The sequence below is a fragment of the Rhinoderma darwinii genome, chromosome 1 (genome assembly GCF_050947455.1).
Source record: "Rhinoderma darwinii isolate aRhiDar2 chromosome 1, aRhiDar2.hap1, whole genome shotgun sequence".
Taxonomy (NCBI): domain Eukaryota; kingdom Metazoa; phylum Chordata; class Amphibia; order Anura; family Rhinodermatidae; genus Rhinoderma; species Rhinoderma darwinii.
In genome coordinates, this window is record NC_134687.1 from 634,931,869 (window position 1) to 634,958,915 (window position 27,047).

At 42.2% G+C, this 27,047-nt stretch overlaps 2 protein-coding genes across 2 annotated transcripts in view; both read left to right on the top strand.

Moving 5' to 3' along the window:
* Nucleotides 1–27,047, top strand: part of LOC142654474 (uncharacterized) — a 1,458,099-nt gene that overhangs the window by 1,114,499 nt on the left and 316,553 nt on the right. The window contains 2 exon segments of the mRNA XM_075828928.1: nt 16,826–18,027; nt 18,270–18,533. Coding sequence (XP_075685043.1) covers nt 16,826–18,027; nt 18,270–18,533 — 1,466 coding nt within the window.
* On the top strand, nt 233–13,417 carry LOC142663140 (uncharacterized). The gene is made up of 6 exons (XM_075841473.1): nt 233–378; nt 837–1,019; nt 1,095–1,215; nt 12,045–12,142; nt 12,309–12,375; nt 13,350–13,417. The coding sequence occupies exons 1-6, from the start codon at nt 301–303 to the stop codon at nt 13,415–13,417; spliced, it is 615 nt and encodes a 204-aa protein (XP_075697588.1). The 5' UTR covers nt 233–300.

A 27,047-nucleotide genomic window follows, 5' to 3' on the forward strand; every position in this document is an offset into this window, starting at 1 on the left:
TCCTGTTATGTGGCGGATATGAAATGTAATGTAAAGGGGAAGATCTGCAGCTAAATGTATGAGAATACAATGCAGCCAGCGCTGGTGTGAGATTCAGCAGATGGGGGGGGGGGGGGGGGAGGGTAATATATAGACGTGGTGAGTAACTCCATAAGTGAAGTTTTGTATGTCACACATGATGTTGTCCCCTGTATGATTTCCATATTCTCCTTTCTTCATAAAGGCGTCTGCAGTACTAGATCCTCCAGTTTTCTCATCTTCTCCTCCACAACGTTCCTTCTCCTGAATGACCCACCAAGGATGGACAAGGACAGGAATGAGATGAGCAGAAGAATATTAGACTTCACCTTGGAGATCATTTACATGTTGAGCGGAGAGGTAAACTTTTCTACATTCTAGAACAAGTCACACATAGGGAAGGGACAATACATAATAGGAAGAATCCGGTGTCCTGTATAACAGCGTCCAGATCTTCCAAGTGACGTCAAGAAGCTGAAGATCAGCCACCAATATGGTCCGTTATGTGTCATGTCACCAATGCAGCGATAGTAATGTTGTAGAGCAATGATAATAACCAGGAGGATCAAGATGACATCTATATAGAAACATAGAAGATGACGGCAGGAGGAGAGCACAAGGTCCAACTAGTCGCCGCCAATATTATTTCCTTTTTAATTTTGGCCTCGTTCGATTTTCTCAATGTCTTTTTATAGGTGAGGTCTCCAGTATTACAGATGTGTGGTCACTAGAGCTCTCTACAGCGGGTCACAATCTCCCTCTTTCTACTGAGGGGGAATACTGTGTTCAGTTCTCTAAGTGTCTCTCTCCATACACAGGAGTACACCATAGTGAAGAAGACATCGGGTGACTGTACGACTCCCATCATCCATGAGTCAGGAGGATGGAGCAGTAGTCAGAGCCCCATCACAGAGCCTCCCCCTGACTGCCGGATACATGAGAAGAACAATAAGAAGATCTTAGAATTGATCTACAAGATGACTGAGCTGCTGACTGGAGAGGTGACACTGCTGGGAAATTCTACAGTAACAGCACTGGAGGTGTCTGGGTAATGTCTGTATCATTGTGTGTGTCAGGTTCCTATAAGGTGTCAGGATGTCACTGTCTATTTCTCCATGGAGGAGTGGGAGTATCTAGAGGGACACAAGGATCTGTACGAGGAGGTCATGATCAACTATCGGCCGCCAACATCACAAGGTAAGAGTCTTGTTGGTCATTACAGTGGTCACAGGCTGGCAATGGTGGCCATGTTGAAGCCTTAACTGTGTCATGTACAGTACATATACATGTGTCCACCTGTTTGAGTACAATGAAATGTAATAGAGCGGTGTGTAAATTTACATACATACATGCGCGCACCGAATAGCCATAACGCTAAAACGATCTGCATAATATTGTATGGTCCTATTCATATAGCCAGAACAGCTCTGACCCATCGAGTTGTATTTTACAGCGGACACTACTGTACGGGTCTAGCTCCGATCTTGGCTGTTTAACCCCTTAAATTACACGATCAATAGCGACCGCAGCATCTAAATGGTTAGTAGCCCAATAGCTTTCCCTTGTGATGCTATTCTGGGGAGGGGGGGCAATGGTTGCTATTACAACTAGAGGCCCAACAAAGCACTACTAGTCTGCCATGTACGGACACCTATTCGGCCCTGCCAGAGTCTGTAAATCAGACATTATATAAGTAGTGCAATGTATTATAAAAGCGATCAGTCCTAGTGGTCCTTTTGAAAAAGAAAAAAAAAAGTACAAAAATAAAGGCAAAAATCTTATTTTTCCCCATAAGTCTTTAAAAAAAAGCAACAACTATACATAGCTGGTATCGATGCGTCCGTAGCTATCCAAACTATAAAACTGTCACGTTATTTATCTCCCATGGTGAACACCCTAAAAAATTTGAACAATGCCATAATTTCCTTTTTGGTCACCTCGTGCCATAAAAAATTAAAGCGATTCAAGAGTCGCATATACCCTAACATGGTACCAATAAAACCAAATGTCTGTCCCACAAAAAACAAGCCCTTACAGTGATTTTATTGTGCAAAAGCTGTAAAACAAAAAACCTACATAAAGTTGGTATTGTTGTAATTGTATCAACCCGCAGAATAAAGTTAACATGTCATTTATGGTGCACGGTACACACTGAAAAAAAGATTCAAATGCAATTCCAGAATTGCTGTTTTTGAGTCACCTTCTTCCAAAAAACGAAATAAGTGATTTAAAAAGTTGCATGCATCCCAAAATGTTACCAATAAAAACGACAGCCCGTCCCGCAAAAAACAAGTCCTCAATACCTCATAAGGCTGTTTCGATAAAAACTGTTATGGCTCGAATAGAATTGAGGAGGAAAAACATCCTGATGTGCTGGCCAGAGAGGAACATTCCCTCAGTTTCAAGAAGTGGTTATCAGGGCCATAATATTTGGGAACCAGCAAGGGGAGGGCACAAGCACATCGGCTGGAAGCGAGGGTGCCCGTATTACATCGGGGCAACACTTTCCCAGCTAAATTTCTTGAATTGCAAAAGAAGTCACAAAAAATGTGCAAAGTTTGTTCTAAAAGGAGATAACTGGCAGTGTGGGACGACGACGACTCCTTGTCCTCCTCCCATAACGGGTAGTGTGGGACAACTCCTCCGATAATGGGCAGTGTGGGACAATGACTCCTCCAATAACAGTCAGTGTGGGCGGACGACCCCTCCGATAACGGGCAGTGTGGGACGACGACTCCGATAACGAGTAGTTTGGGGGCGGGGACTCCGATGGATAACTGGCAGCGTGGGACTTGGAAGGAGATTTTAACATAACATAAGAGGGAAAGCTAAGAAGGATATTTCATACCCTACCGGAGGGTGCGTTGGTTTTAGTGGTGAAAATGCTACTGACGAGTGCTCTTAACCCCTTGACGCCCTATGTCATGGTGTAGGGGTTGAAGTTTGGAGTGGTCTCAAAGGCTGAGCGCGTGTCATACTTTGCCGGTGTCAGCTGTGTATAAACCTTAAACTATATAAATTTGGTATTGCCATAATCCTATTGACCTGCAGAATAAAGATACGTTTTTGTTTTTACCACGTGCTAAAAGCTGTAAAAATCAAACGTAAAAAACCAGGGAGAAATCAGTTTTTTCCAATTCCACCCCACACATTAAGTTATGAAGGCGGAGAGTGAAAAACGAAAAAATGCAAAATGGCTTGGACTTCAAAGGGCTTAATAAATGTGGTGTTTTAGGCCCCATGCACACGACCGTAAAATCGCCCATAATTACGAGCCCATTCGTTTCTTTTGCCAACGTACACCTTCCTGAATTTCTACGGGAAGCTGTCCGTGCCATAGAAACTTGCCGAAAAAAATAGGACATCCTATTTTTATTTTATTTTACGGACCGTGCTCCCATACTTCATAATGGAAGCACGGCCCGAAAAAAAAACGGCCTGGCTGCGGCCGTACGCATAATTACGGGCACGTTGTGTGCATGAAGCCTTAGTGAGCAGATTTATCCAAACCTTTTAAAAGAAAAACAGTTTGTTGCCCATAAAAACCAATCACAGCACAGCTTTCATTTTACCACAGCAGTTTAATTAAAGGAAAGCTGAGTCCTGATTGGTTGCTATGGGTATGACAACAACACCTAGAGACAGGCTGCAATGTAATACAAATACATACACACCGTGAATAATTCCAGCGTTCTTCTTATACAGTTATCCCATGTAACCAAATTCCAAAGGTGTGTGTGTGTGTGTGTGTGTGTGTGTGTGTGTGTGTGTGTGTGTGTGTACTGCAGACGATATCATTGCTTTTCTTCTATAAAAATGCCATGTCCAAAATGGCAGAAGAACAAACTGATGCTAAATGCTGCAAAGCCAATTATGACAGAACAAGGCAGCAATAATTAACTGTGGATGAAATAAATGCTGAGCTTCACCGTGATTGTTTTGATAAAATGACACCACAACAAATTGAAGCTGAATTTTAGCGAATGCGTAATGTGAATATTGTAGAAGCACAAAACATGACCTCCGAAAAAAGGGCACGTCTCCGCAATCGAAAGGCACAAAGACCACCCAGAAACAAGCAAGAATGACCTGAAGAAACTATTCGAATGCGTCAAAACTCATCGTGGGCGTAGAGCGGGTCACGTTGCGCCAGTAAAACGTTACTGAATAAGAGGGATTATCATAATCTGGAGGGCATTGTGTGGATACAGTCTGTATAATGGATACGGGAGGAAAAAAAAGATATAAAACCTATGACGCAACATGCGGAAGGGGTAAACGTATCCTGCCCTAGAAAGATTATCATCCTGCCTGTGCTTCCACATTTTGAAAGAACGGACCAACAAGAGTTTTCTAGAGCCCATTGTCATTTTTGCACAATGGGCATGCAGGGGGTAGTGTGACACACAGGGGACTCTGTTGGCTGTATGTCATCAATGTTCCCTAGATATTACATCAGAGTGGTGGTATACTCAGGGGACAGTGGTGGTATACTCAGGGGACTGTGATGGCATACAGGGGACAGAGTGGTGTCATACCCAGGGCACAGTGATGGCATACAGGCAACAGAATGGTGGTATACTCAGGGGACAGTGATGGCATGCAGGGGACAGTGATGGAATACCCAGGGGACAGAATTGTGGCATACTACCCAGGGCACAGTGATGTCATACAGGCAACTGAGTGATGGCATACCCAAGGGGCAGAGTGATGGCATACCCAAGGGGCAGACTTTTCTAGAGCCTGTTGTATTTTTTCACACAACGGGCTTTATTGCTTGTTACCACATAAAGTGACACATGTCAAATTAGAAAAATGGGGCTCTGTCAGGAAGGTCAAAACTGGCTGTAGCAGCTAGGGGTTAAAGAGGGCACTGCCATTAGGAAATACCGCTGCCACAAAGGGGTGTACTTCCTCTGCATTTTAGGCAAGTGTTACGTTTTAAAGTAATATCTATATGAATGTCGGCACACAAGGTTTCCCAGCAGAATGTTGCCCAGAGCATCAAACTGCCTCCGCAGGCTTGTCTTCTTCCCATAGTTCATTCTGGTGCCATCTCTTCCCCAGGTAAGCGATGCACACTCACCCGGCCGTACTCCTGATGTATCACGTTTTACATCGGACCGGGCCACCTTCTTCCATTGCTCCAGGCTCTAGTTCTGATGCTCATGTTCACATTATAGGTACTTTTGGAAGTGGACAAGGATCCGCATGGACACTTTGAGCAGTCTGCGGCTATGCAGCTACATACACAGAAAGATGTCAGAACATACAGAGCATTGCAGCTTACTATCATAGCCTTCAGTAACTTTTATCAGTAAATTGTGCTAAGGTAGCTCTTCTATGGAATCGGACCAGAAGGGCTAGCCTTCACTAAACACCGGCATCAATAACCCTGTCACTGGTTATGCTTTCTTGGACCACTTTTGGTAGTTACTAACCACTGCGTACCAGGAACACCCCACAAGACTGGCCATTTTGGAGATGTTCTAACTCGTTGATCTAGCCATCGCGATTTGGCTGTTGTCGAAGTCTCTTTAATCCTTACACGTGCCCATGTTTACAACGCTTCAAGAATTAAATGTTCACGTTCTGCCTAATATCTCCCCCCTTCCCTGTCAGGCGCCATTATCCCATCAGTATTCTTCACTTCACCTGTCAGGGGTTTTGATGTATTAACTGATCGGTCTATATATTGAGGACAGTGTGGGTCGTATCTCTCGTAGTGCTGTGATGGTCTCACTGAAACCTGTTACCAGTATATGTAATCATATATTTTCCTTTTTTTTTTTCCCCCCTATTTGCCATAGCTCTACATTTTTATATAACCCCAAGTTTTCTCCGACACCTCAGTGGTCTCCTATCCCTGTGGAGAGAAAACTTGGTCTAATAGTTTCTCATGACTGTGGGTTCCCGCTCTTGAAATTTAGAATTCCCTAATAAGCACGGGTATCATCGTCACAGCTCATGCCAGGGCAACGCCCTGACAATTTTTCTGCTTGGCAGGGCATCCTGCCACTTTTAACTGTATTTGTATTCTTAGGATTTGATTGCAATAGAATACTATGGCGGAGCAGGGTGCCGCCAGTGTCCAGCCATTCACTCTTGTAGATCTTATTACGACTTCGGCGCTGGGACCTTGGCCCTGGTTCTGAGGAGCACAATATTGTAGCTTCGCCTCTGACAAATGTAGAATTGAAGGTCTTGAGAGAATTGTCTGATATATAGACAGATATACAGTAGTCATGTATCTAGTCACTGTGTGTCTCCTACAGATGGATCCAGTAGAAGAAATCTACCAGAGAGATGTCCCAGTCCTCTGTATTCCCAGCACTGCCCAGAGGAAAATCACAATTTCCAGTACATCCCTCATGACAGCACTACAGGAGGTTGCCCTCTTGACCTCTGTAGGGACAGGAAGACAGAGAGGTTAAAAGGCCCCTCCCACCACCCACTTGCCAGTGTTCTTCCTGTCCCCACAAGGGTCAGGAGCAGAGAGCGTCGCTCCTGTATTAGTGCAGGAAAAAACTCGGGCAGGGGGCAAGATCGGGGGGTCCGTGCACTCCCCCTTCTCTTCCCCCTAAAGCCCAGGCTAACACCCCTCATACGACGGGTCCCTTAGCTCCCTCCCTAAGACACCTACCGGAGGAATCCTAGGCAGGGTTCTGGTAGTGTGTGGGGGCTGGGGTTTCCCAAGCAGGCTTCGGCCGGACCGCGGACCAGGCGGGGACCGGCAGCTCCATAGGCATGGACGCACCGGCAGGGATCCTCGCTGCACCGCATAGCAAGCCTTAGCGCCGGCTATGGCGGCTGCACTCCAGGTACACGCTGGACGAATAGCCGACCGGATATGACGTCGGGCTACTTCCGGTCCGCGGCCATCTTGGAAGGCGGGAAATTCAAAACGCCCGCATTTAAAGGGACACGCACAGGTATGTAGTTAGAGCTGATAACTCTAACTTGGATTTATTTTTTGTGGTTTGCATATTGCATTGCCTGTTACCTGTCGCGATATGGAACTTCCTCGTCCTGATGGAACTCCAGATATGTCCCAGGGTCACGTGAGTCTCACCCTTGGGGAAGGGTATGACCCCTTATGTATGTACACCATACTTTACCTACCTTCTGTTTTCTCTAGGAAAAAGATTTCTCTCAGAGACAAACTGATAAAAAGAAGGTTAAAAAATGTGCGACTTGTGCAAAAAAATTGCCAGAGTCCCATAAAAAACAATTGTGTCAGGATTGTATTGCCAAAATACTAAAGGAGGAACAACCAACGTTCATGTCCGAACTTAGGACTATGATTCGTGAGGAAGTGGGTCAGTCAGTAGCCTCCCTCGCCCCTCCGCAAGAAACTCCCTCACACTCCCGGGCAAAAAGACCACGGATTGAAGTGGATCAAAAATATTGGCCTCCTTCTCAGGGGTCGGACTCTGAACAGGAGTGCTATTACCTATCGGAAGATGAGTTAGAAGAAAGAGACGAACTCTTACCTTCAACTTCTTCCACTCAAGAGAAAAAATTTTTCTTCTCTTCCGAGATGTCTGATACCCTAATTCAAGCAATACGGGAAACTATGGATATTCCCGAAGTGGACCAACCACATACCATCCAGGATGAGATGTTTGGAGGTCTAACGGGAAAGAAAACAAGGGTTTTTCCGGTAAACGAAAATCTTAAAAGAATGGTGACAACTGAATGGGAAGATTCAGAAAAAAGGCTCTTCATTTCAAGAGATTTTAAGAACAGACTTCTCTTTGATCCAGAGGACACTAAGCCTTGGGATGAAATCCCAAAAGTAGATGTCCCAGTCGCCAGGGTTGCTAAAAAAACCGCAATCCCCTTTGAAGATTCCTCTCAGTTGAGGGACGCCATGGACCGAAAGGCAGACGGACTACTAAAAAGAGCGTGGGAATCTTCCTCTGCCTTGATCTCAACTAATATCGCGGCCACATCAGTAGCAAGAGCAATGTTCATATGGCTAAACCAGCTAGAGACCCATCTGATGATGAAGACATCACGACAAGAGCTACTAGAATCTCTACCGTTACTAAAAATGGCAACCGGATTCTTGGTAGACGCTTCAGCAGAATCTATTAGATTTGCTGCCAGGAATGGGGCTCTCTCAAATGCTGCTAGAAGAGCATTATGGCTCAAAATGTGGTCAGGAGATACTAAGTCCAAAAACAAGTTGTGTTCTATCCCATTTACAGGGTCTCTGATGTTCGGTCCTCTCCTTGATAACATGCTGGAGAGTGCAACAGATAGAAAAAAGGGGTTTCCTGAAGAGAAACCAAAAAAACCCCCTCAATTTGGAAGATTTCGCCAACAGAGGGATCCTACTTCACAGAACTACAGCGGGAAAGGGAAGTCCGGTCGCTGGAGTTACCCCAAAGGGAAAAGGGGTCGAGGATATCTCCTTAACCCAAATAATTCATTCCAGCCCTCAAAGCAATGACGCCAAGAGTGTGGGGGGAAGACTCCTACAATTTCATCCCGAATGGTCGAGAATAACCCAGAACCCCTGGGTTCTAAAGATAATAGAAGAAGGATACAAAATAGAATTTTCCTCCATTCCTCCAGAGAAATTCCTAATAACCCAGTACCAAGCAAAAGATCTTCATCAGGTACTTATCCAGGACGTCCAGAAATTACTCAGATTGAGAGCCATTTCCCCAGTTCCCCACAACGAGATATGCAAGGGCCACTATTCGAAAATCTTCTTGGTCAAAAAACCAGATGGTTCCTACAGGACAATAATCAACCTGAAGTTCCTAAACAAATGGGTGAATTATCGGAAATTCAAGATGGAGTCTATCAGATCGACTATTCCTCTAATAAGGGAAGAGGCATCAATGTGTACGATCGATTTAAAGGATGCGTATTATCACGTTCCTATCCACCCCGCGTACCAGAGATTCCTCAGATTCGCAATTCAGGACGGTCCTTCCATTCTCCACTTCCAGTTTGTCTGCCTCCCCTTCGGCCTTTCCTCCGCCCCCAGACTTTTTACAAAAATTATGGCAGAGATCATGGCATTCATAAGAAGTCAAGGTATAGTAATTATCCCATATCTAGACGACTTCTTGTTGACAGCAGATACTCCGGCTATCTTAGTCAGTCATCAGTCACAGGTTCTTTCCCTACTACAAAAATTGGGATGGATAATCAACTTTCAGAAGTCGAGTCTTCCTCCCCAGAAACAGAAGGTCTTCTTAGGAGTACTGCTGGACTCCTCCCTTCAACATTCCTTCCTCCCAAGAGAGAAACAAATACTCCTACTGGCAGAAGTAAGAAAATTTTGGGGGAAAGACGCCTGTTCCATAAGGGAATGTATGCGGATGTTGGGAATGATGACATCTTGCATCCAATCTATTCCATGGAGCCAATTTCACTCCAGACCCTTACAGAATCTGATCTTGTCCCGGTGGGATCGAAAACAAAACTCCCTGAATTTAAAAGTGCAAATTTCCGAGACTGTGAAATCATCTCTCCTATGGTGGCTCTGCACAAACAACATAGACAAGGGAGTCCCCTGGAGAACTTCTCCTTATGTAGTGATTACCACAGATGCCAGCAAACACGGCTGGGGGTCAGTAATCCAAGACCAACACTTTCAGGGCACATGGACTGGTCAAATGAAGATGATGTCTTCAAACTTCAAAGAACTAAGAGCTGTATGGGAGACACTTATAAGAGCTTCACCCACCATAAAAGGGAAGCATATAAGAATTTTATCGGACAACACGACAGCAGTGTCCTTTCTTCGCCATCAAGGGGGAACAAGACACACTCTTCTTCAGGGCCTCTCTGCACAAATTTTCAGTTGGGCAGAAGAAAACGTCCTATCAGTCACGGCAGTCCACCTAAAAGGCTCAGAGAACCTATCAGCAGATTTCCTGAGTCGGGAAAAAGTAGACCCAGGAGAATGGTCCCTAAACAAGGAAGTCTTTCGTTGCCTAACCCGAAATTGGGGTTATCCACAAATAGACCTGTTTGCCACGAGGAAAAACACTCAAGTAGAGACATTCTTCTCCCTAAATCTCAGAGACAACCCATTGGGAGTAGATGCATTGTCCCAACACTGGGACATGGATCTGGCCTATGCCTTTCCTCCGTTTCCTCTAATACCAATGGTATTAAGAAAAATCCAGGAAGATTTGACAAAGCTCATCATTATTCTTCCCTATTGGCCGAAAAGAAGTTGGTTTCCAATCGTACAATACCTAGCGTTGGAAGATCCTATCATGCTCCCAGTCAAGGAGAATCTTCTCTCCCAGGGTCCCTTATTCTTCCAGGGAATAGAGACTCTGAAATTGTCAGCCTGGATCCTGAAAGGCAGATCTTGAGGAACCACGGTCTGTCAGACGAGGTAATTTCAACTATCTTATCAAGTCATAAAGAAGTTACCTCAAAAATCTATCAAAAGATTTGGAAGAAATTCTGTTCCTGGCATGGAATCCCAGGACCAGATCCCTTTTCTCCCAACATTGCAAAAATCCTAGATTTTTTACAATCGGGATTCAAAAAAGGACTTAGCCCTAGTACCTTAAAGGTACAGATTTCAGCCTTAGGTAATTTTTTTAACACTCCTCTGGCTGAACATCGGTGGATCAGAAGATTCACCCAAGCGGTCTCTAAACTGAAACCTTCCCTAAAGAAATCAGTTCCTACCTGGGATTTGAATGTGGTGTTAACGACTCTTTGTGAGCCCCCCTTTGAGCCGCTCGACGAAATTGGTATTCATTTTTTAACTCTAAAAGCTGCATTCTTAGTCGCTATTACTTCAGCAAGAAGGATTGGAGAAATCCAATCTCTGTCAATCATAGAACCGTACCTAAAAGTACAAAAGGATAAGATCATCCTAAAACTGGATCCCTCATTTATTCCAAAGGTATCTACCGCTTTCCATAGAGAACAAGAAATAATTCTACCTTCCTTTTATCCAGATCCAAAAAACCAACAAGAAGAAAAATTCCATTGCCTGGATGTCAGGCGAACAATTCTTCAGTATCTGGATAGAACCTCCTCCTGGAGACGAGATAAAAATCTATTTGTCCTGTATGGGGGAAAGAATAGAGGAAAGAAAGCCTCAAAAGGCTCTCTAGCAAGATGGGTAAAAACTACCATACAAGAAGCCTACAAGTCCCAAGGACTATGTGCCCCACAAGGCATCAGAGCCCATTCAACAAGGGCAGTCTCGGCATCCTGGGCAGAAAGAAGAGAAGCCTCTATTGACCAAATCTGCAAAGCTGCCACTTGGTCAAGCCATCATACGTTTTACAAACATTATAGACTCGATGTGCTGTCCGATACGGATTTAAGTTTTGGACGGAAAGTCCTCCAATCCATAGTCCCGCCCTGAGCATTATAATCTGGTATTGCTCCTGTAGTGCTGTCATGAGGGATGTACTGGAAAATAGCAATTAGACCTACCGGTAATTGTATTTCCAGGAATCCATCATGACAGCACCATTACATTCCCTCCCTTATTGAATTCTGATTTGTGCATTTAACATGTCAGTTATTGTCCCTAGAAATAAAATAGGGTTGCATCCATCCTGGTGTAGTAATTGAAAAACACTGGCAAGTGGGTGGTGGGAGGGGCCTTTTAACCTCTCTGTCTTCCTGTCCCTACAGAGGTCAAGAGGGCAACCTCCTGTAGTGCTGTCATGATGGATTCCTGGAAATACAATTACCGGTAGGTCTAATTGCTATTATCCCAGAGATTCATCAGGTAGATGGCGCTAAAGTCTCAACAAAATATGACCATAAAGGAATTGAACCCCAAGATCATTTTACATTTTTTTTCCTTCTCTGTTTAGAATGAAAATCTGATTGATCTTAAGGTCGAGGTAAAAGGAGAAGCAGAAAAGGAGGTGGATTTAATGGCTGATCAGCAGTGTAAGGAGGGGGAGACTTTCATTGGTTGTAAAGAAAAATCTGTTTTGAGGGTCACCTAGATATTACTCCCATCCTATCATCACATATAAACAATCTATTCCTTCACTGTGTGTTTCCTACAGATGGATCCAGTAGGAGAAATCTACCAGAGAGATGTCCCAGTCCTCTGTATTCCCAGGACTGCCCAGAGGAAAATCACAATGTCCCAGAGAATCATCAGGTAGATGTAGCTGAGCCCTATACCAGATCTATATAGGGGGGTGTGGAGCTTTTTGTTCCTTCGGTCATAGATGCGGTCATAGATTTTGGTGGTTTCTTATGTTGATCTGTTAGATTCTTCACACTCTCTGCTGTATTGTACTGAATTGTTACATATGTGAAATCAGGGGCAAGATCTGACTAATAAAGTGGAGGATGAAGCAGAAGAAGAGCGGGTGAGGGGCGATCAACCATGTAAGAGTGAAGTGGAGGAAATTACAGGAGGTGTTACCACAGGTAAGTAATAATGGATTTAGAAGGTGAATTGGGAGGTTTGTTAAGGTGAGGTTCCTCCTTAGTTCTACATTACAGTAACACTTCAGACAATATGTTATACATAGTGCAGGACCTGAGGGAGCTGTGACTGCACATAGAAGTTCTCTACAAGGTGTTCTATGAATCCGGTCATGCACTAGGCTTAGCATCAGATTTTCAGGGGCACCAGCTACTATTAACATAGAAGGTATCGTCTGGACAAGAACGCTTAAAAAATATTTTTATTAACTCTTTAAAATGGGCTACTAAAGCCAATAAATTCTATAGATACCAGGCTAACTAGGTAGGTAAGACTAGATAAGCATGCCAATTTATTCATTTAAATTTTAATGAAACTACTCCAAATATCTAGTAAAAACATATGAATTATGTCCCTACCTGGACTAAATAGCAAAGTGTGAATTCACACCGAGTAAACCTCTAGTACCTAGCAGCAAGGTGTAAGTGAATACTCCGTAATAAAAATGCGGCGCCTGCGACACAGTGTGCATTCACACTGAAATGAGCCACAACACCTAAATTCCCTGTGCATTAACACCCATGACAAACAGTGCTTCACCTCGAGCAGTATTGTGCATTCACACTAGCAAGGGACTGTATATTTAAACAAACGTGTGCTTTACACTAGACTAATATCATATACCAAGTGTGCATTCACACCAACTATAAATAGGGTATGGTGGGAGAAAAATTGTCTTCAAGGAAGCAATGGAAACTTGGACCTCAAGTGTGATCCTCTGGCTTAGATTCATTGATGATATTCTCATATTATGGAATGGGTCACAAGCAAAGTTTAGAGAATTTGTAGAGGCATTGAATGTCAATGACATTGGCCTTTTCTTAACCTCTGAAATACATTCGGTTAAAATTATATTTTTGGATCTGTCTATAAGCAAATCCGTGTCAGGAAGAGTTAACACACTTATCCATAGGAAACCAACAGCTACTAATACCCTACTAAGGTGGGATAACTGGCATCCGAAAACCACTCAAAAAGGGGATTCCGAAAGGGCAATTTGTGCGAGCTCGCAGAAATGTCACCAATATGACTGATTATCAGAACGCAGCCTCCGACTTGAAAACGAGGTTTGGTCGAAGGGGATATCCAGATTTGGTTCTCAAAAATGCATATCCACATGCCCGATCAGTGGACAGGGATGAGCTTCTCAATCCAAGGATGAGAGAGAAGAGTTTTTGGAGCTGTTTTCTAGAGTCCATGAAAAACTGCTCCAAAAACATCCCAAGAAGTAACCTGCACTTCTGTTTCGCGGCCGTTTTTCAAATCGGCCCATCGGAACAGAATGCAGTTTTTCCCATTTGAAATCAATGGGCAGATGTTTGGAAGCGTTCTGCTTCAGATTTTTCGGGCGTTTACGGCCCGAAGAACGGCCGATAATGGGCCGTGTGAACATACCCTAAGGGTGTTTTACTTGTTTTTTTTTGCCCAAGAACACTGTGGCCAGATGTTAAATGAAGGTCTATAATGAAATATAATAATGCAAAGTGGGAACTGCAACCGGCAGCGTTTCCCTAGATCAATAATTTAGATTTATTTATGTCAAACCAGTGCATACACAGATAAACGATGCTTGTGGAAGGCCCAGTTGTATGGGGGTGAAACGTCGCTTGTCTCCGTATGCACCGGTCTGACATGACTAAGTAACATTTTTGATCTAAGAAGTTGCTGTCTGTGAAATATAAAACGCACTACAAACAATGCTTTATTTGTGAGGATTTTGAGGCCTTTTGATGCATTTTTGAGTCCATGGCATTTTTTTCAAAACACAGCATGCATACAGGATGTGAAAAACGCCAGAAAAATAAGCCGTAACAAAACAGTATGAAATTCATGCCATTTTATACAAGCCAAAAAAAAGTTGTGTGTGAAGGAGACATAAGGGAAAAATTCACACGCAACAGATTTGTTGCAGTTATCTCTGCGACTGTCGCATTCATCTATATGAGGCTTGTAGAAATCCATGCACAAAAACAACCGTACTCTGACATATGGAACTGATTTTTTTCTATAACGTGAATTTACCATAAATACCAGTACGTGTGTCATTGTGCAGGAACTACATCCCACTGTAATCTACATGTACGTCATTTTGTGATAGAATTAAATGGTCACTGCACTTCGAAACACTTTTTATTTTTAGAGAATTTTTGTCATTTACATTGATTTAAAAATATGCCTGCTTAAATGTCATAAATCCTGGCCACTAAGGTTCTCACTTCCTGTGATTAGATTTACAATCCAGGAGCTATGTAAATTGCATAATTCTTATCTACAGATTACATTCTCTGAAAAAGAAGTGGTTATAACATAGGTAGTAAAAGAGGGAAGTTTTTTTCACATGCAAAGTCCAGATTGGTGACGCGCAGTACAGGAAACACAGGCTCTGGATGCTGAGAAGCCTTTGCACGGGAGCGCACCCGAGAAGTGCTGGCAAGATTGCGAGCGCAGGACTCTGCCCCTGCTATCCAGTGGATTGAAAAGTGCAGAGCAGCAAAAAAGGGTCGATCACATTGAAAAAAAAGGCAATACATATTTTATTAACACAGAACCCACTCGGGAAGCTTTAATGTACCCGACTGATCTTTGGGTAAAAAAGATTTCAAAGAGCAGGTACGCTTCTATCGCCATTTAAATATATAGTCAACATATTAAAAAAAATGTTTACTTTGGTTCAACCGTTACTAATCCCCTAATAACAGCTGAGAAGACAGATCCTCATTATAGTTCTATATTTAATATGAGACTGGGACAAGAATTGAGGAACTATTAGAAGGTCCCCATGACAACTCTGCACACAAGTCACAGGGGGACGTGTTGTCTTCAGGATATTTCTGTAGTACAACCTTAGGCTGCAATATAAAGCAATCAGATCTCCGCTATAATCTACTGTACACTACATAGCTCTTCTGGAACATGTCTTTTGTTAGCTCTCCTTTAAGCTTTGTTAAAGCCACTATAAATGTGTTTTTTTTAAACTTTGGGTGTAATCTTCCAGATCTATGATTATGAGGAAGCACGTATTGTGCATTAAATTTTGATTCGGAATTATCACTGGAATGTCTGTATATCTGCACTTAGGCCACTTTATTGCATCCACCTTTTCAGTACTTGATAGAAACCTCTTTCCCCTTAGGACCGCCTCAATTCATAGGCCTGCTTTACACAGCCCTGTTTAGTTTGTGAGATACGGACCATATGTCAGCCATGTTTCCCAGACTCCTAGCATCATAGTCATTTATGATGCTGTAAGTCAATGCCTCCCCGCAGGAATACCTTACTAAAAACATGATTGCAGTATTCCCTCGGAGAGGCAGGGACTCCTAGCATTGTAGATAACTATGATGGGAGAAGTCTGCCTCACTGAACTGTGTTTGGTCTGGGAAATACGCCTGACATCCGGTCCGAAGACGGCAATGTGAAGCAGGCCTTAGTGGAATGGATACAAGTTGCTGGAAAAGTTTATTAGAGATTGTGATTGATAACCTCTGTCTATTCCACTACATCCTAAAGATGTTCTATAACATTGGCAACCGGTGACTGTTCAGACATTCGGTTATACAGACCGCATTGTCATGTCCGTGAATTCAGCTTGAGATGTGTGCTTTGTCTCATGACACATTATCTTGTTAAATGTATACTGTTAGCATGATTCGATTTTTAATTATATTTAGTTAGTATTAAAGTGATGCCCGCTTGGTATTGAAGGGCCAAATGTGTTGAAAGAGGACAGGCTTGATAGCCATTGTTTTATCAAGTCAGTGTTTAGGTAATAAAACTGGTGACTACGTATAGACTACAATCCTGCTCTTTATCATTGATATATTTTACATTGTTTGTTTTTCAAAGCTTTAGAAGGCTGGAATCACACATTCAGTTCTTGTTGTTTTTTTTTGTTTTTTTTTAAGCCAAACCCAGGGGTAGATTCAAAAGAAATGACTTCTACTTCTTTCTACTGGATCCACTTCACGCTTAGTAAAAATTAAAAAAAACACTGCATCAAAACCCTAATAAGAATGTTCTAAATTTGTCTACTTTGTGGTTTAAAAAAAGATAATGAAATTCATCCTAATCCTAACAGAAAACTCCAGGAAGAAGTTTAAGGAAAACTTCAAGTTATCGATAAATTATAAAGTAGAAGACGAAGCTATCATGCAGCACTTTTCAGGAGAAAACATCATTCCCGTTAATGTACATACAGGACTTTACAGTACAGATCTATCATGTAATACCCCTAATCATAAGGAACCTTCTTGTGACCAATCCCAAATTGTTGTCACAAGTGCAGGTCAGGAAGGGGGTAAAAGGTCTCCATGTGATGAACGGTTTACAAAAAGCTCAGCTCTTATTACACACAGAATTCACACAGTGGAGAAACCATACTGCTGTTCAGAATGTGGGAAATGTTTTGCACATAAATCAAATCTTGTTATACATAAGCGATGCCACACAGGGGAGAAGCCGTATTCATGTTCAGGATGTGGGAAATGTTTTACAGATAAATCAACGCTCACTATACATAAGAAAATTCACACAGGAGAGAAGCCATATTCATGTTCAGAATGTGGAAAATGCTTTACAGCTCAATCCAATCTTGTTAAATATGAGAGAAGTCACACAGGAGAGAAACCATATCAATGTTCAAACTGTGGGAAATACTTTACAGATAAATCAAGTCTTGCAATACATATGAGAATTCACACAGGAGAGAAACCATATTCATGTTCAGAATGTGGGAAATGTTTTACAGATAAATCGAGTCTAGCTGTACATATGAGAATTCACACAGGAGAAAAGCCATATTCATGTCCAGAATGTGGGAAGTGTTTTCGAGATAAATCAAGTCTTGTTAAACATCAGAGAAGTCACAACGGAGAGAAACCATATTCATGTTCAGAATGTGGGAAGTGCTTTACAGATAGATCAAATCTTGCAACACATAAAAAAAGTCACACTGGAGAGAAGCCATATTCATGTTCAGAATGTGGGAAATGTTTTGTACGAAAATCAAATCTTATTATACATAAGAGAAGTCACACAGGGGAGAAGCCATATTCGTGTTCAGAATGTGGAAAGTGCTTTACAGATAAGTCAAGACTTACTACACATAAGAGAAGTCACACAGGAGAGAATTCGTATGCATGTTCAGAATGCGGAAAATGCTTTACAGATAAATCCAATCTTGGTAAACATCATAGGATTCACACAGGAGAGAAGCCACATTTATGTTCAGAATGTGGGAAATGCTTTACAGATAAATCACGTCTTGCAATACATAAGAGAATTCATACAGGAGAGAAACCATATTCATGTTCAGAATGTGGGAAGAGTTTCACAGATAAATCAAGTAGTGCTATACATAAGAGAATTCACACAGGAGAGAAACCATATTCATGTTCAGAATGTGGGAAATGTTTTATACAAAAATCAATTCTTGTTAAACATCAGAGAAGTCACACAGGAGAGAGGCCATATTCATGTTCTGAATGTGGGAAGTGCTTTACACAAAAATCAAATCTTTCTGCACATCAGAGAAGTCACAAAGGGGTTGCTCTGTAACACTTTCCTGTTCTTCTTTATGGGTTTATATGCATGGCTGCAGGTTCAGGGTGCATACCAGAGCTTCTCTAGCCTTATTGATCTCCGCGACATATGTTATATTTCTCCGTGATCTTTGTACCTTTGTAATTTCCAGTTGTTGGCCTGTGAGCCGATGTTTAGTGCTGCATTGGTTTGCACCATGATATTATGTTCTCTTTTTTTTTTTTTTTATTCTTTTATTTTCCATTTTCAAAAGAAGTCACAAAGGGGAGAAGCCATTTTCATGTTCAGATTGTGGGAAGTGTTTTACAGATAAATCAGGTCTTGCAATACATAAGAGAATTCACACAGGGGAGAAGCCGTATTCCTGTTCAGAATGTGGAAATTGTTTTTAAGATAAATCTAATCTTGTTCAACATAAGACAATTCACACTGGAGAGAAACCATATTCATGTTCAGAATGTGGAAAATGTTTTATTACTAAAGGAAAACTTAGGGATCATCAGAGAAGCCACACAGGGTAGACGTGTTTTTTTTTTTGTTTTTTTTTTTGTACTATCTGGAAAATGTTTTACAAGGAAATAAAAATTTTAAACACTGCATAAAGACACCATATTATTGTTTGGAATGTGAGAAATGCTATTAAATTATAGATATTGTGCATTCAGGAAATAGTCACACTATGAAATTAGAAAAAAGGGATAATTCATCTGGTCAAAGTCCTACAATATCCACACCGCTACGCTCACGAAGTATTTCACACAGTAACTTAAGTTATCTCGTATGTCTAAAAAGTAGCGATAGGGAGGGTACTCCAGTAAGATACCGGACAACGGGTGTTAGCTGTAACATACAGCTGACACCCAGATATGATGGCACGGACTCCGCTTCTGAGCCTGTGCCATACATTTGTCGCAGGAATACGGCAATTTGGGGGAAGCACTGGCTTTACATGACGTATCCATACGACAAATGTCGGGAAGAGGTTAATTGATCTTTTAACTATTAAATCGCATATTTTATTTTTTATTAATCCGGCCACAATTACTATTTTTAAAATTCTAAAATCTCCCCATTTATTCCTCCATATACGTTTTTATTTTTTTTATTTTTACAATCTTTGTCAGCTGAATAAAGATTCCCTATGTACTATAGATTCTAAAGTTTTAGCTTTAGATTTCTCCAAGGAAAGGATAGAAGGTTGCATGCGCCACAGAGATCTTTTTGCATCTATATCGTCCCCAGCTCTGCTCCGCAAACTTGCTCAATTGCTGTTTTCTGTACTTCAACCACCAAATTAGAACTACCTGGAAAAAATTCAATTTGTGAATATAATGGAGATTTGAAAAAAATTATATATTTTTTAGCGGCTTCATTAAGATATCACCAGACATCATGCAGATTATGAACCTTAATAACTGACTTAAAGGGGTTTTCCTATATTGAATATTTATCACCTATACACAGGACAGCTGACAAATATCTGATCGGTGGGGGTTTGACCGCTTGGACCCCACCGATCAAAAGAATGGGCTTACCTTGCCGTTCCTAGGAGCCCCATCGGAATGGAGTGATAGTGCGCATGCTCGGCCACCACTCCATTCACTTCTATGGGGCTGCAGAATATAGCGCTTGGCAGCCCCATAGAAGTGAATGAAGTGGGGGCCAAGCATGCACACTACTGCTCAATTATATTGGCCCACCATGGCACGACTAGGTAAGTCCGTTCTCTTGATCGGTGGGGGTCGCAGCGCTCAGACCCCCACCAATCAGATATTTATCACCTATCCTGTGGATAGGTGATATATGATTATGGGGAAACCCCTTTAATATGAGGTTTTCTTATATCCTGATCCTTGGAATAAAATCCAGCATATTGCCCGGAGGCAGTTGGAGCAGCTGATCGGTGTGGGGTCCGGGTGTCGGACCCCCACCGATCATATACTTATGGCCTATCCTGTGGACAGGTTATTTTTTGACTGTGCCTGGACAACCCTTTAAACATTTCATTAATTTAAAGGAAATTGTATCCTGAATGGCCATGGCAACTCCAGCTTTTTTTTTTTTTAGTTGTTACCCTAGATGTGTCTCTTGAAAAAAATGCAGTGTCACATTTCATTCCAATGCTCGCACGCCACATAGTGTTTCTGTGGCAAATTCAACTTTTTCACATTCAGTGAAATGCATTTTAACCCCTTCCCCCTGCTTGCATTCTGGGCCCTAATGGCCAAGCCATTTTTTACATTTTTACATTGTCACATTCGAAGAGCTATAACTTTTTTTATTTTTGCGTCGACATAGCTGTATAAGGTCTTCTTTTTTGCAGGACCACTTGTAGTTTTTATTGGTACTATTTGAGAGTAGATGCGACTTTTTGAATACTTTTTATCACATTTTTTTTAAAGTCCGGATTTACAGAAAACACCAATTTTTCCATTGTTTTTTATTTTTTACGGCGTTTACAGTGCGGGTTAAATAATGTTACAGCTTTATAGTCGGGGTCGTTACGGACGCGGTGATACCAAATATGTGTACCTTTTTTGCTTTATTGTGTTTAGGTTTTCTTTAATAGTAAAGCATTTTGTAAGTGGGTTTCATTTTATTTTTTTTCACTTTTTTTTTTATTTTTTATTAGTCCCACTAGGGGACTTAACTATGCGATCCTCCGATCTCTATTATAATACACTGAAATACTTCTGTATTGCAGTGTATTACTGCCTGTCCGTTTAGAAAGGGACCTAGCAGGCATTCATTACAGGCAGACCTGGGGGCCTTTATTAGGCCCCCGGCTGCCATAGGAGACACAGACACTCGGCGATCTTATCGCCGTGTGTCGGTGGGAGAGAGAGGGAGCTTCCTCCATCTCTCCAAAACCACTCAGATCCGGTGCACGATATTGAGCGCTGCATCTGAGGGGTTAAACGGGTGAGATCGATACTTATATCGATCTCACCCGGCAGAGCAGGGACGCCCCCAGCCCTCAGCTGCCTCTGGCAGCTGAGAGCAGGGAGATTTGACCGCTCCCTGCTCTGTTTACTTTATTCTAATGCAGCGCCGTGGAATGGCGGTGCTGTAGAATATAGCCCATTAATGACCGCCGTGAAAAGGCTAATCGGCGGTCATTAAGGGGTTAATGACGTGAAATTAGACAGGAAAAAAAGTGCTAAAGACAAGTATTGAAAATGGCACAATCTACCCAGGTTTTTCCCCGTAAACATCAGCAATGCTAAAGATTTTTAACCATGATCGAAAAAAAAAAGCAAAATAAAAAAAATACAAACATAGAATTTTTTTTATCATAGAAATGGTGAGTTAAGAAGAGAGCGTTGGAGACAGACTATTACACTTGCTTCCATACCTCTGGTATCTTAGCCAGCGGACTAGGGACTTTAGTCCTTGTAATTAACTATTTGGGACCAGTCCCATGACATCAAAAGTTCTGTAGGGGAATCCACGGAGTTGCAGTTGAAGGATTTCTCTTTTTTAGCAATGACCAACTTGAAGAAAAAAGCCCATTTAGAGTGAATATCCCCATTGGATAAAATAACACAATTTCAAGTCATAACGAGAATCCTGTACAATTTGACAGGTGACCGATCTGGAAACATTTTAAGCTGCCTGAATCTCACTGGTAGGTCCAAACTGCCTCTAAGGGGCTTTAGAAATCATGCGGAACTGAAAACAGTATTGTCGGTGGCCAACTCAGTCGATGAGCCTTGTCTGTTGCGAGTTCCATATACTATGCGTTCAGCGGTTTGTACGGGGCCCATAGCGCTGGTGCTTCTGCCCGCTGTGTAGGTTGACTACTCCTCCCTTTCAAGCAGTAAAACTCACATCTGTGTGCACTCCCCGCTTCGATCCATGTACTCCCCTCCTCCGGCCATGTATGCTGCCGTAAACTGCTGTTTGGGCACACTGCAGGACTCAGAGGGGTAGGACCACCATTTTGCTTTTGGAGCGCAGATTTTGCTGGATTGGTTTTCGGGTGCCATTTCAGAGCCTGCGAGGTACTAGTACAGAAGAAACCCCTGGGAAGTGACTCCGTGTGCAAACTTCACCCTATAGGGTATTAATCTAGGGGTTTAATAATAAGTATATGTTTCGTTGGGCTATTACAGGTATTTCCATTTATATCATGAAAGCATATGTAAACTGTGCGGAGTATATCGGGGCAAAATAAGGTGGTATAAAGATGGGCTAAAGAAATAATAAAATTAATAATTCATAAATGTTTGGTACACTACAAAGCAATCCTTTAATCCTCTGCATTACTTTACATTCCTTGGATTACTTCGGATTCTGTGACCGGATGCCTTGTATCCATTTCTTTATTAAAATGGTCAAAAAGGGATGGTGTCAGTCTTTAAATGAAGTTTTTTTTTTTCCTTTTTATTTCAGCATTAGTAATGGAGGTGTCTGACAGACGCCTGCCCATTTGTAACACTGGGGCTTTGGGTCAGCCAGCAGGTTTCTCGGTCACCCCCTCGGCCGGCACTAATGCCCCCTCACTATTAACGTGGTACCCACTGCTCCAGGGGTGCCGGTAAGAGCCCAGTACTATTCAAAACAGACCCTCTAATGTGATGGTGCACTTCTGGGACTGCCACAGGCTGGTATTATTTAGTGTGTTAAGGGACCAATATCCATGGTCCTTCCCGTACTGATGATGATATGCCCTGGCCGTCCATTTTTCCATGGCTGGCTATTAAAAAAAAAAATGGGGGACCCCACGTCCTGTTTTAACATTTATTTATTCAAAGTATGCCTGGCCTCATACTGAACTGTACTAAACTGGTCACTGTGCCCGTGCGATCAGCAGCAAGTTTTTATTCTACTTTGTGGAGCGGTTTATTTACACGTTACTTTTTATTCATTTATGAATCGAATTTATTTGAGTGCTATTCAATAACCGCTATTTTCCACAATTAGCAGAAAATGCTCCTCATGTTTTTTTTTTCTTGGCTTTTTTTATCTTTTTGCTTAAAGAGTCTGTCACCACATTATATATTGTACATAATCTGATTGGCGCTGTAATGTAGATTACAGCAGTGTTTTTTTTATTTAGAAAAACTATTATTTTTGGCAGTTATGACCTATTTTAGCTTTATGCTAATGACTTTCTCAATAGACAACTGGGCGTGTTTTACTATAGGACCAAGTGGGCGTTGTATAGATGAGTCTATGACTCTGACCAATCAGCGTCATACACTTCTCTCCATTCATTTATACAGCACATAGCGATATATCTATATCACTATGTGCAGCCACATAAACACACTATAACGTTACTGCAGTGTCATGACAATGAATATACATTACCTCCAGCCAGGACGGGATGTGTATTCATTCTCCGGACCACTTCTGTAGCGTCTGAGTGATTTACAGCACAGCGAGATCTCGCTGTAAACTGTCATTCACAGCGAGATGTTGCTGTGCTGTAAATCACACAGACGCTACAGAAGTAGTCAGGAGAATGAATACACGTCACGTCCTGGCTGGAGGTAATGTATATTCATTGTCCTGACACTTGAGTAACGTTATTGTGTGTTTATGTGACTGCAAATAGCGATATAGCTATATCGCTATCTGCAATGTAAATGAATGGAGAGAAGTGTATGACGCTGATTGGTCAGTGTCATGCACTTCTCTCCACAACGCCCACTTGGTCCTATAGTAAAACATGCCCAGTTGTTCATTAAGAAACTCATTAGCATAAAGCTAATATAGGTCATAACTCAGTCAAAAATGATACTTTTTCTAAATAAAAAATACCGCTGTAATCTACATTACAGCGCCGATCACATCATGTACTATATAGGCCACTTATGTGGTGACAGAACCTCTTTAACTTTCAGATATATTAACGTACCTATTTGCCTATGTGATTTCATCTGAAAATTAAGTTAAAAAAAAAGCCAAGAATAAAACAAACTGTAGGGACTTCGGCTGATAAGGCTGGGTTCACACGACCTATTTTCAGATGTAAACAAGGCGTATTAGGCCTCGTTTTACGTCTGAAAATAGGGCTACAATACGTCGGCAAACATCTGCCCATTCATTTGAATGGGTTTGCCGACGTACTGTGCAGACAACCTGTCATTTACGCGTCGTCGTTTGACAGCTGTCAAACGACGACGCGTAAAAATACAGCCTCGTCAAAAGACGTGCAGGACACTTCTTTCAGACGTAATTTCAGCCGTTCTTCATTGAACTCGATGAAGCACAGCTCAAGATTTACGGCTGTCAGAGAAGCCTCGTAAAATGCGAGGAGGAGCTTTTACGGCTGAAACGAGGCAGCTGGTTTCTCCTGAAAACAGTCTGTCATTTCAGACGTAAAAGCCTGCTACCGTGTGCACATACCCTAACAATGGTGCGCTGCTAGGGAAATATCGGGGATGCAGATCAGAAAGTACTGTGTCAGTGCCTTTATGTACTGAAACATTCTTAAAGCACCTTTTACTCTCCCCCATTCAATCTCCGTTGAGGATACTTTTATTGTGATTTCTGTACCGGTTCTGAGCGCCGTGTTCTATGTTCCATCTATGCAGCATCCTTCCACTCATCTTTGCAGAGTTCAGTACCCAGCTTTCCTTAACATTAAAAATATATATACAAAGATGTATTTCAGACACCTATCGTAAAAACAGCTAAACAATGTTTATTTTTAGAGCTGGACATCTTACGCCACTCATCCCACGTTAGGTCGAGCCACAGAAAATATTTTTTGAAGTAGACGTCTGTAAAACTGTGTGTGCGTGCTCTCCAAAGTAGAGTGAGAAGCAAAATCTCACATATAAGAACCTAGTCGACAGACCCACTATCCCCTCTCTCACTCCTTCCATGCCATGTACACATACCAGTCATGTCAGTACATAGGGGGCATCAGGGTATTTACATAAGATGTCAGATGAGAACGAGCTGATACTATATGGCCTGAAAGGGTATCCGTAGTTTGTAGAGAATTTTTAACACATCTAGTTTTGCGTATTCATCAGAGAATATGTCCTCTAGATCAGTGGTCCCCAACCACCGGGCCACGGATCATTTGGTACCGAGCCGTGGTATACGGTATACGCCCCGGTGGCTGCAGGGAATTCCGGGCGAAAAACTGCACCAAACTGTGGTACAGTTTTTCGCTCGGAATGTCCACTGCGGAAAACTGCTAGCAGGCTGACCTACTGGGATGACGTTTTATCCCAGGAGACTGCTGCAGCGGCGGTCACATGGGATGAAAAGTCATCTCGGGAGGTTTGTCCTCGGACTTTATCAAGGCCGGCCTCCTTTGGATGACGTTTCATCCCATGTGACTTCCGCTACAGCCTGTGATTGGCTGCAGCGGTCACATGGGATGAAATGTCAGCCCAGGAGGCTGGCCTGGAGGAAGAAACACGGACTTCTGGGTAAGTATATATTTTTAGAATCGCGATTCTGCCACAGTAAATGAAACAACTGCTATTTGTTGTGGCTTTTACCACCACTTTGAATTCAATGGGTAAAAAATAGAACAAATAAGCAGTGTTTATCCGAATACAACTGACACATGCTGCGGAATAAAACCCTGCACTGCATGTCAATTTCTGAGTTTTTTTTCTACTCACTACTTACGCAGCGTGTGGATGAGATTTGTTCTATCTCATCTACTTTGCTGCTACTGTATGATGCTGCAGATTTTACGCAACAAATTCCGTACCGGAAAATCGGCAGTATTTACGCAACGTGTGAACTGACCCTAAAAGCGTTTTTATTTTCATTTAATTGCAGTCTGCAGGGTGTTTTGTAATGTGCATGATACCAATCCCCCCCCACCGGTCCATGGAAGAATTGTCATGCATGAAAGTGGTCCTTGGTGCAAAAAAGGTTGGGGACCGCTGATCTAGATAACCTAATAAGCAGGTCAATGGGATTGCCTAATATTCATCCCATAGTAAGTCCAATTGTCTCTCCAGAAATCCTCCAACGCCAGGCAAAGCTAAAATACATGTATCAGGTTGGTGGGTGTTTGGAGCACCTTACACATCTTGCTGAGTCTCTTACTTTAATTATATGTAAATATGCAGGTGTATGATACACCCCATGTATTAAATAAAGCGGTGACATTGTGTGCAGGGCTTAAAGATCATTTTGGAATCTGTTCTAGTGTACTGTCCCATATCTCACTAGTGAGGAGTCCTACCTCAGACTCCTAAGATGTTTCTAAAGTCTTTAAAGGGGTTGTCCAGTAATAAGAAATTGATGGCCTATCCTCAGGTTAGGTCCTTAACCCCTTAAGGACACAGCCTGTTTTGGCCTTCAGGACACAGCCAATTTTTTCAAATTTGACATGTTTAAAGGGTTATTCCCAAGTTGATAAATGTAGCTATGAAGCTCCCCCATGTAAAAATAAGAAGTTTTCTAATTACCTGTCCGTCACCCAGCGATGTCTTTTTCCTGCGATTCTTGATTGAAGTCCAGGTCGGTCCCTCTTTGTATCTTGCGCGTTGTCTAGATTCCCGGCCACCTCTATTTACCTTTAGCGATGGCCGCGCATGCGTAATGACATCCTCTCCTTCCTGAGGAGAGGATGTCATTTATCTTGTGAACGCGCATCTCGGCGCATGCGCCGTAGATGCACAGCGAGACACCAGTCGCACGGTATGTGTATATGTATATATATATATATATATGTGTGTGTGTGTGTCTTTGTCTGTTTTTGTTTTTATATGTGTGTTTGTGTACACTACCGTTCAAAAGTTTGCGGTCACCCAGACAATTTTGTGTTTTCCATGAAAACCTCACACTTATATTTATCAAATGAGTTGCAAAATGACTAGAAAATATAGTCAAGACATTGACAAGGTTAGAAATAATGATTTTTATTTCAAATAATTATTTTCTTCTTCAAACTTAGCTTTCATCAAAGAATGCTCCATTTGCAGCAATTACAGCATTGCAGACCTTTGGCATTCTAGCTGTCAATTATCTGAGGTAATCAGGAGAAATGTCACCCCATGCTTCCAGAAGGCCCTCCCAAACGTTGGATTGGCTTGATGGGCAC

Excerpts from the sequence above, each read along its gene's own strand:
- LOC142663140 (XM_075841473.1), top strand. The coding sequence starts at position 301 with ATGGACAAGGACAGGAATGAGATGAGCAGAAGAATATTAGACTTCACC. Across the intron at positions 1,020-1,094 it reads CTGAGCTGCTGACTGGAGAG|GTTCCTATAAGGTGTCAGGA; the intron begins GTGACACTGCTG and ends TGTGTGTGTCAG. Across the intron at positions 12,143-12,308 it reads ATGTCCCAGAGAATCATCAG|GGGCAAGATCTGACTAATAA; the intron begins GTAGATGTAGCT and ends ATGTGAAATCAG.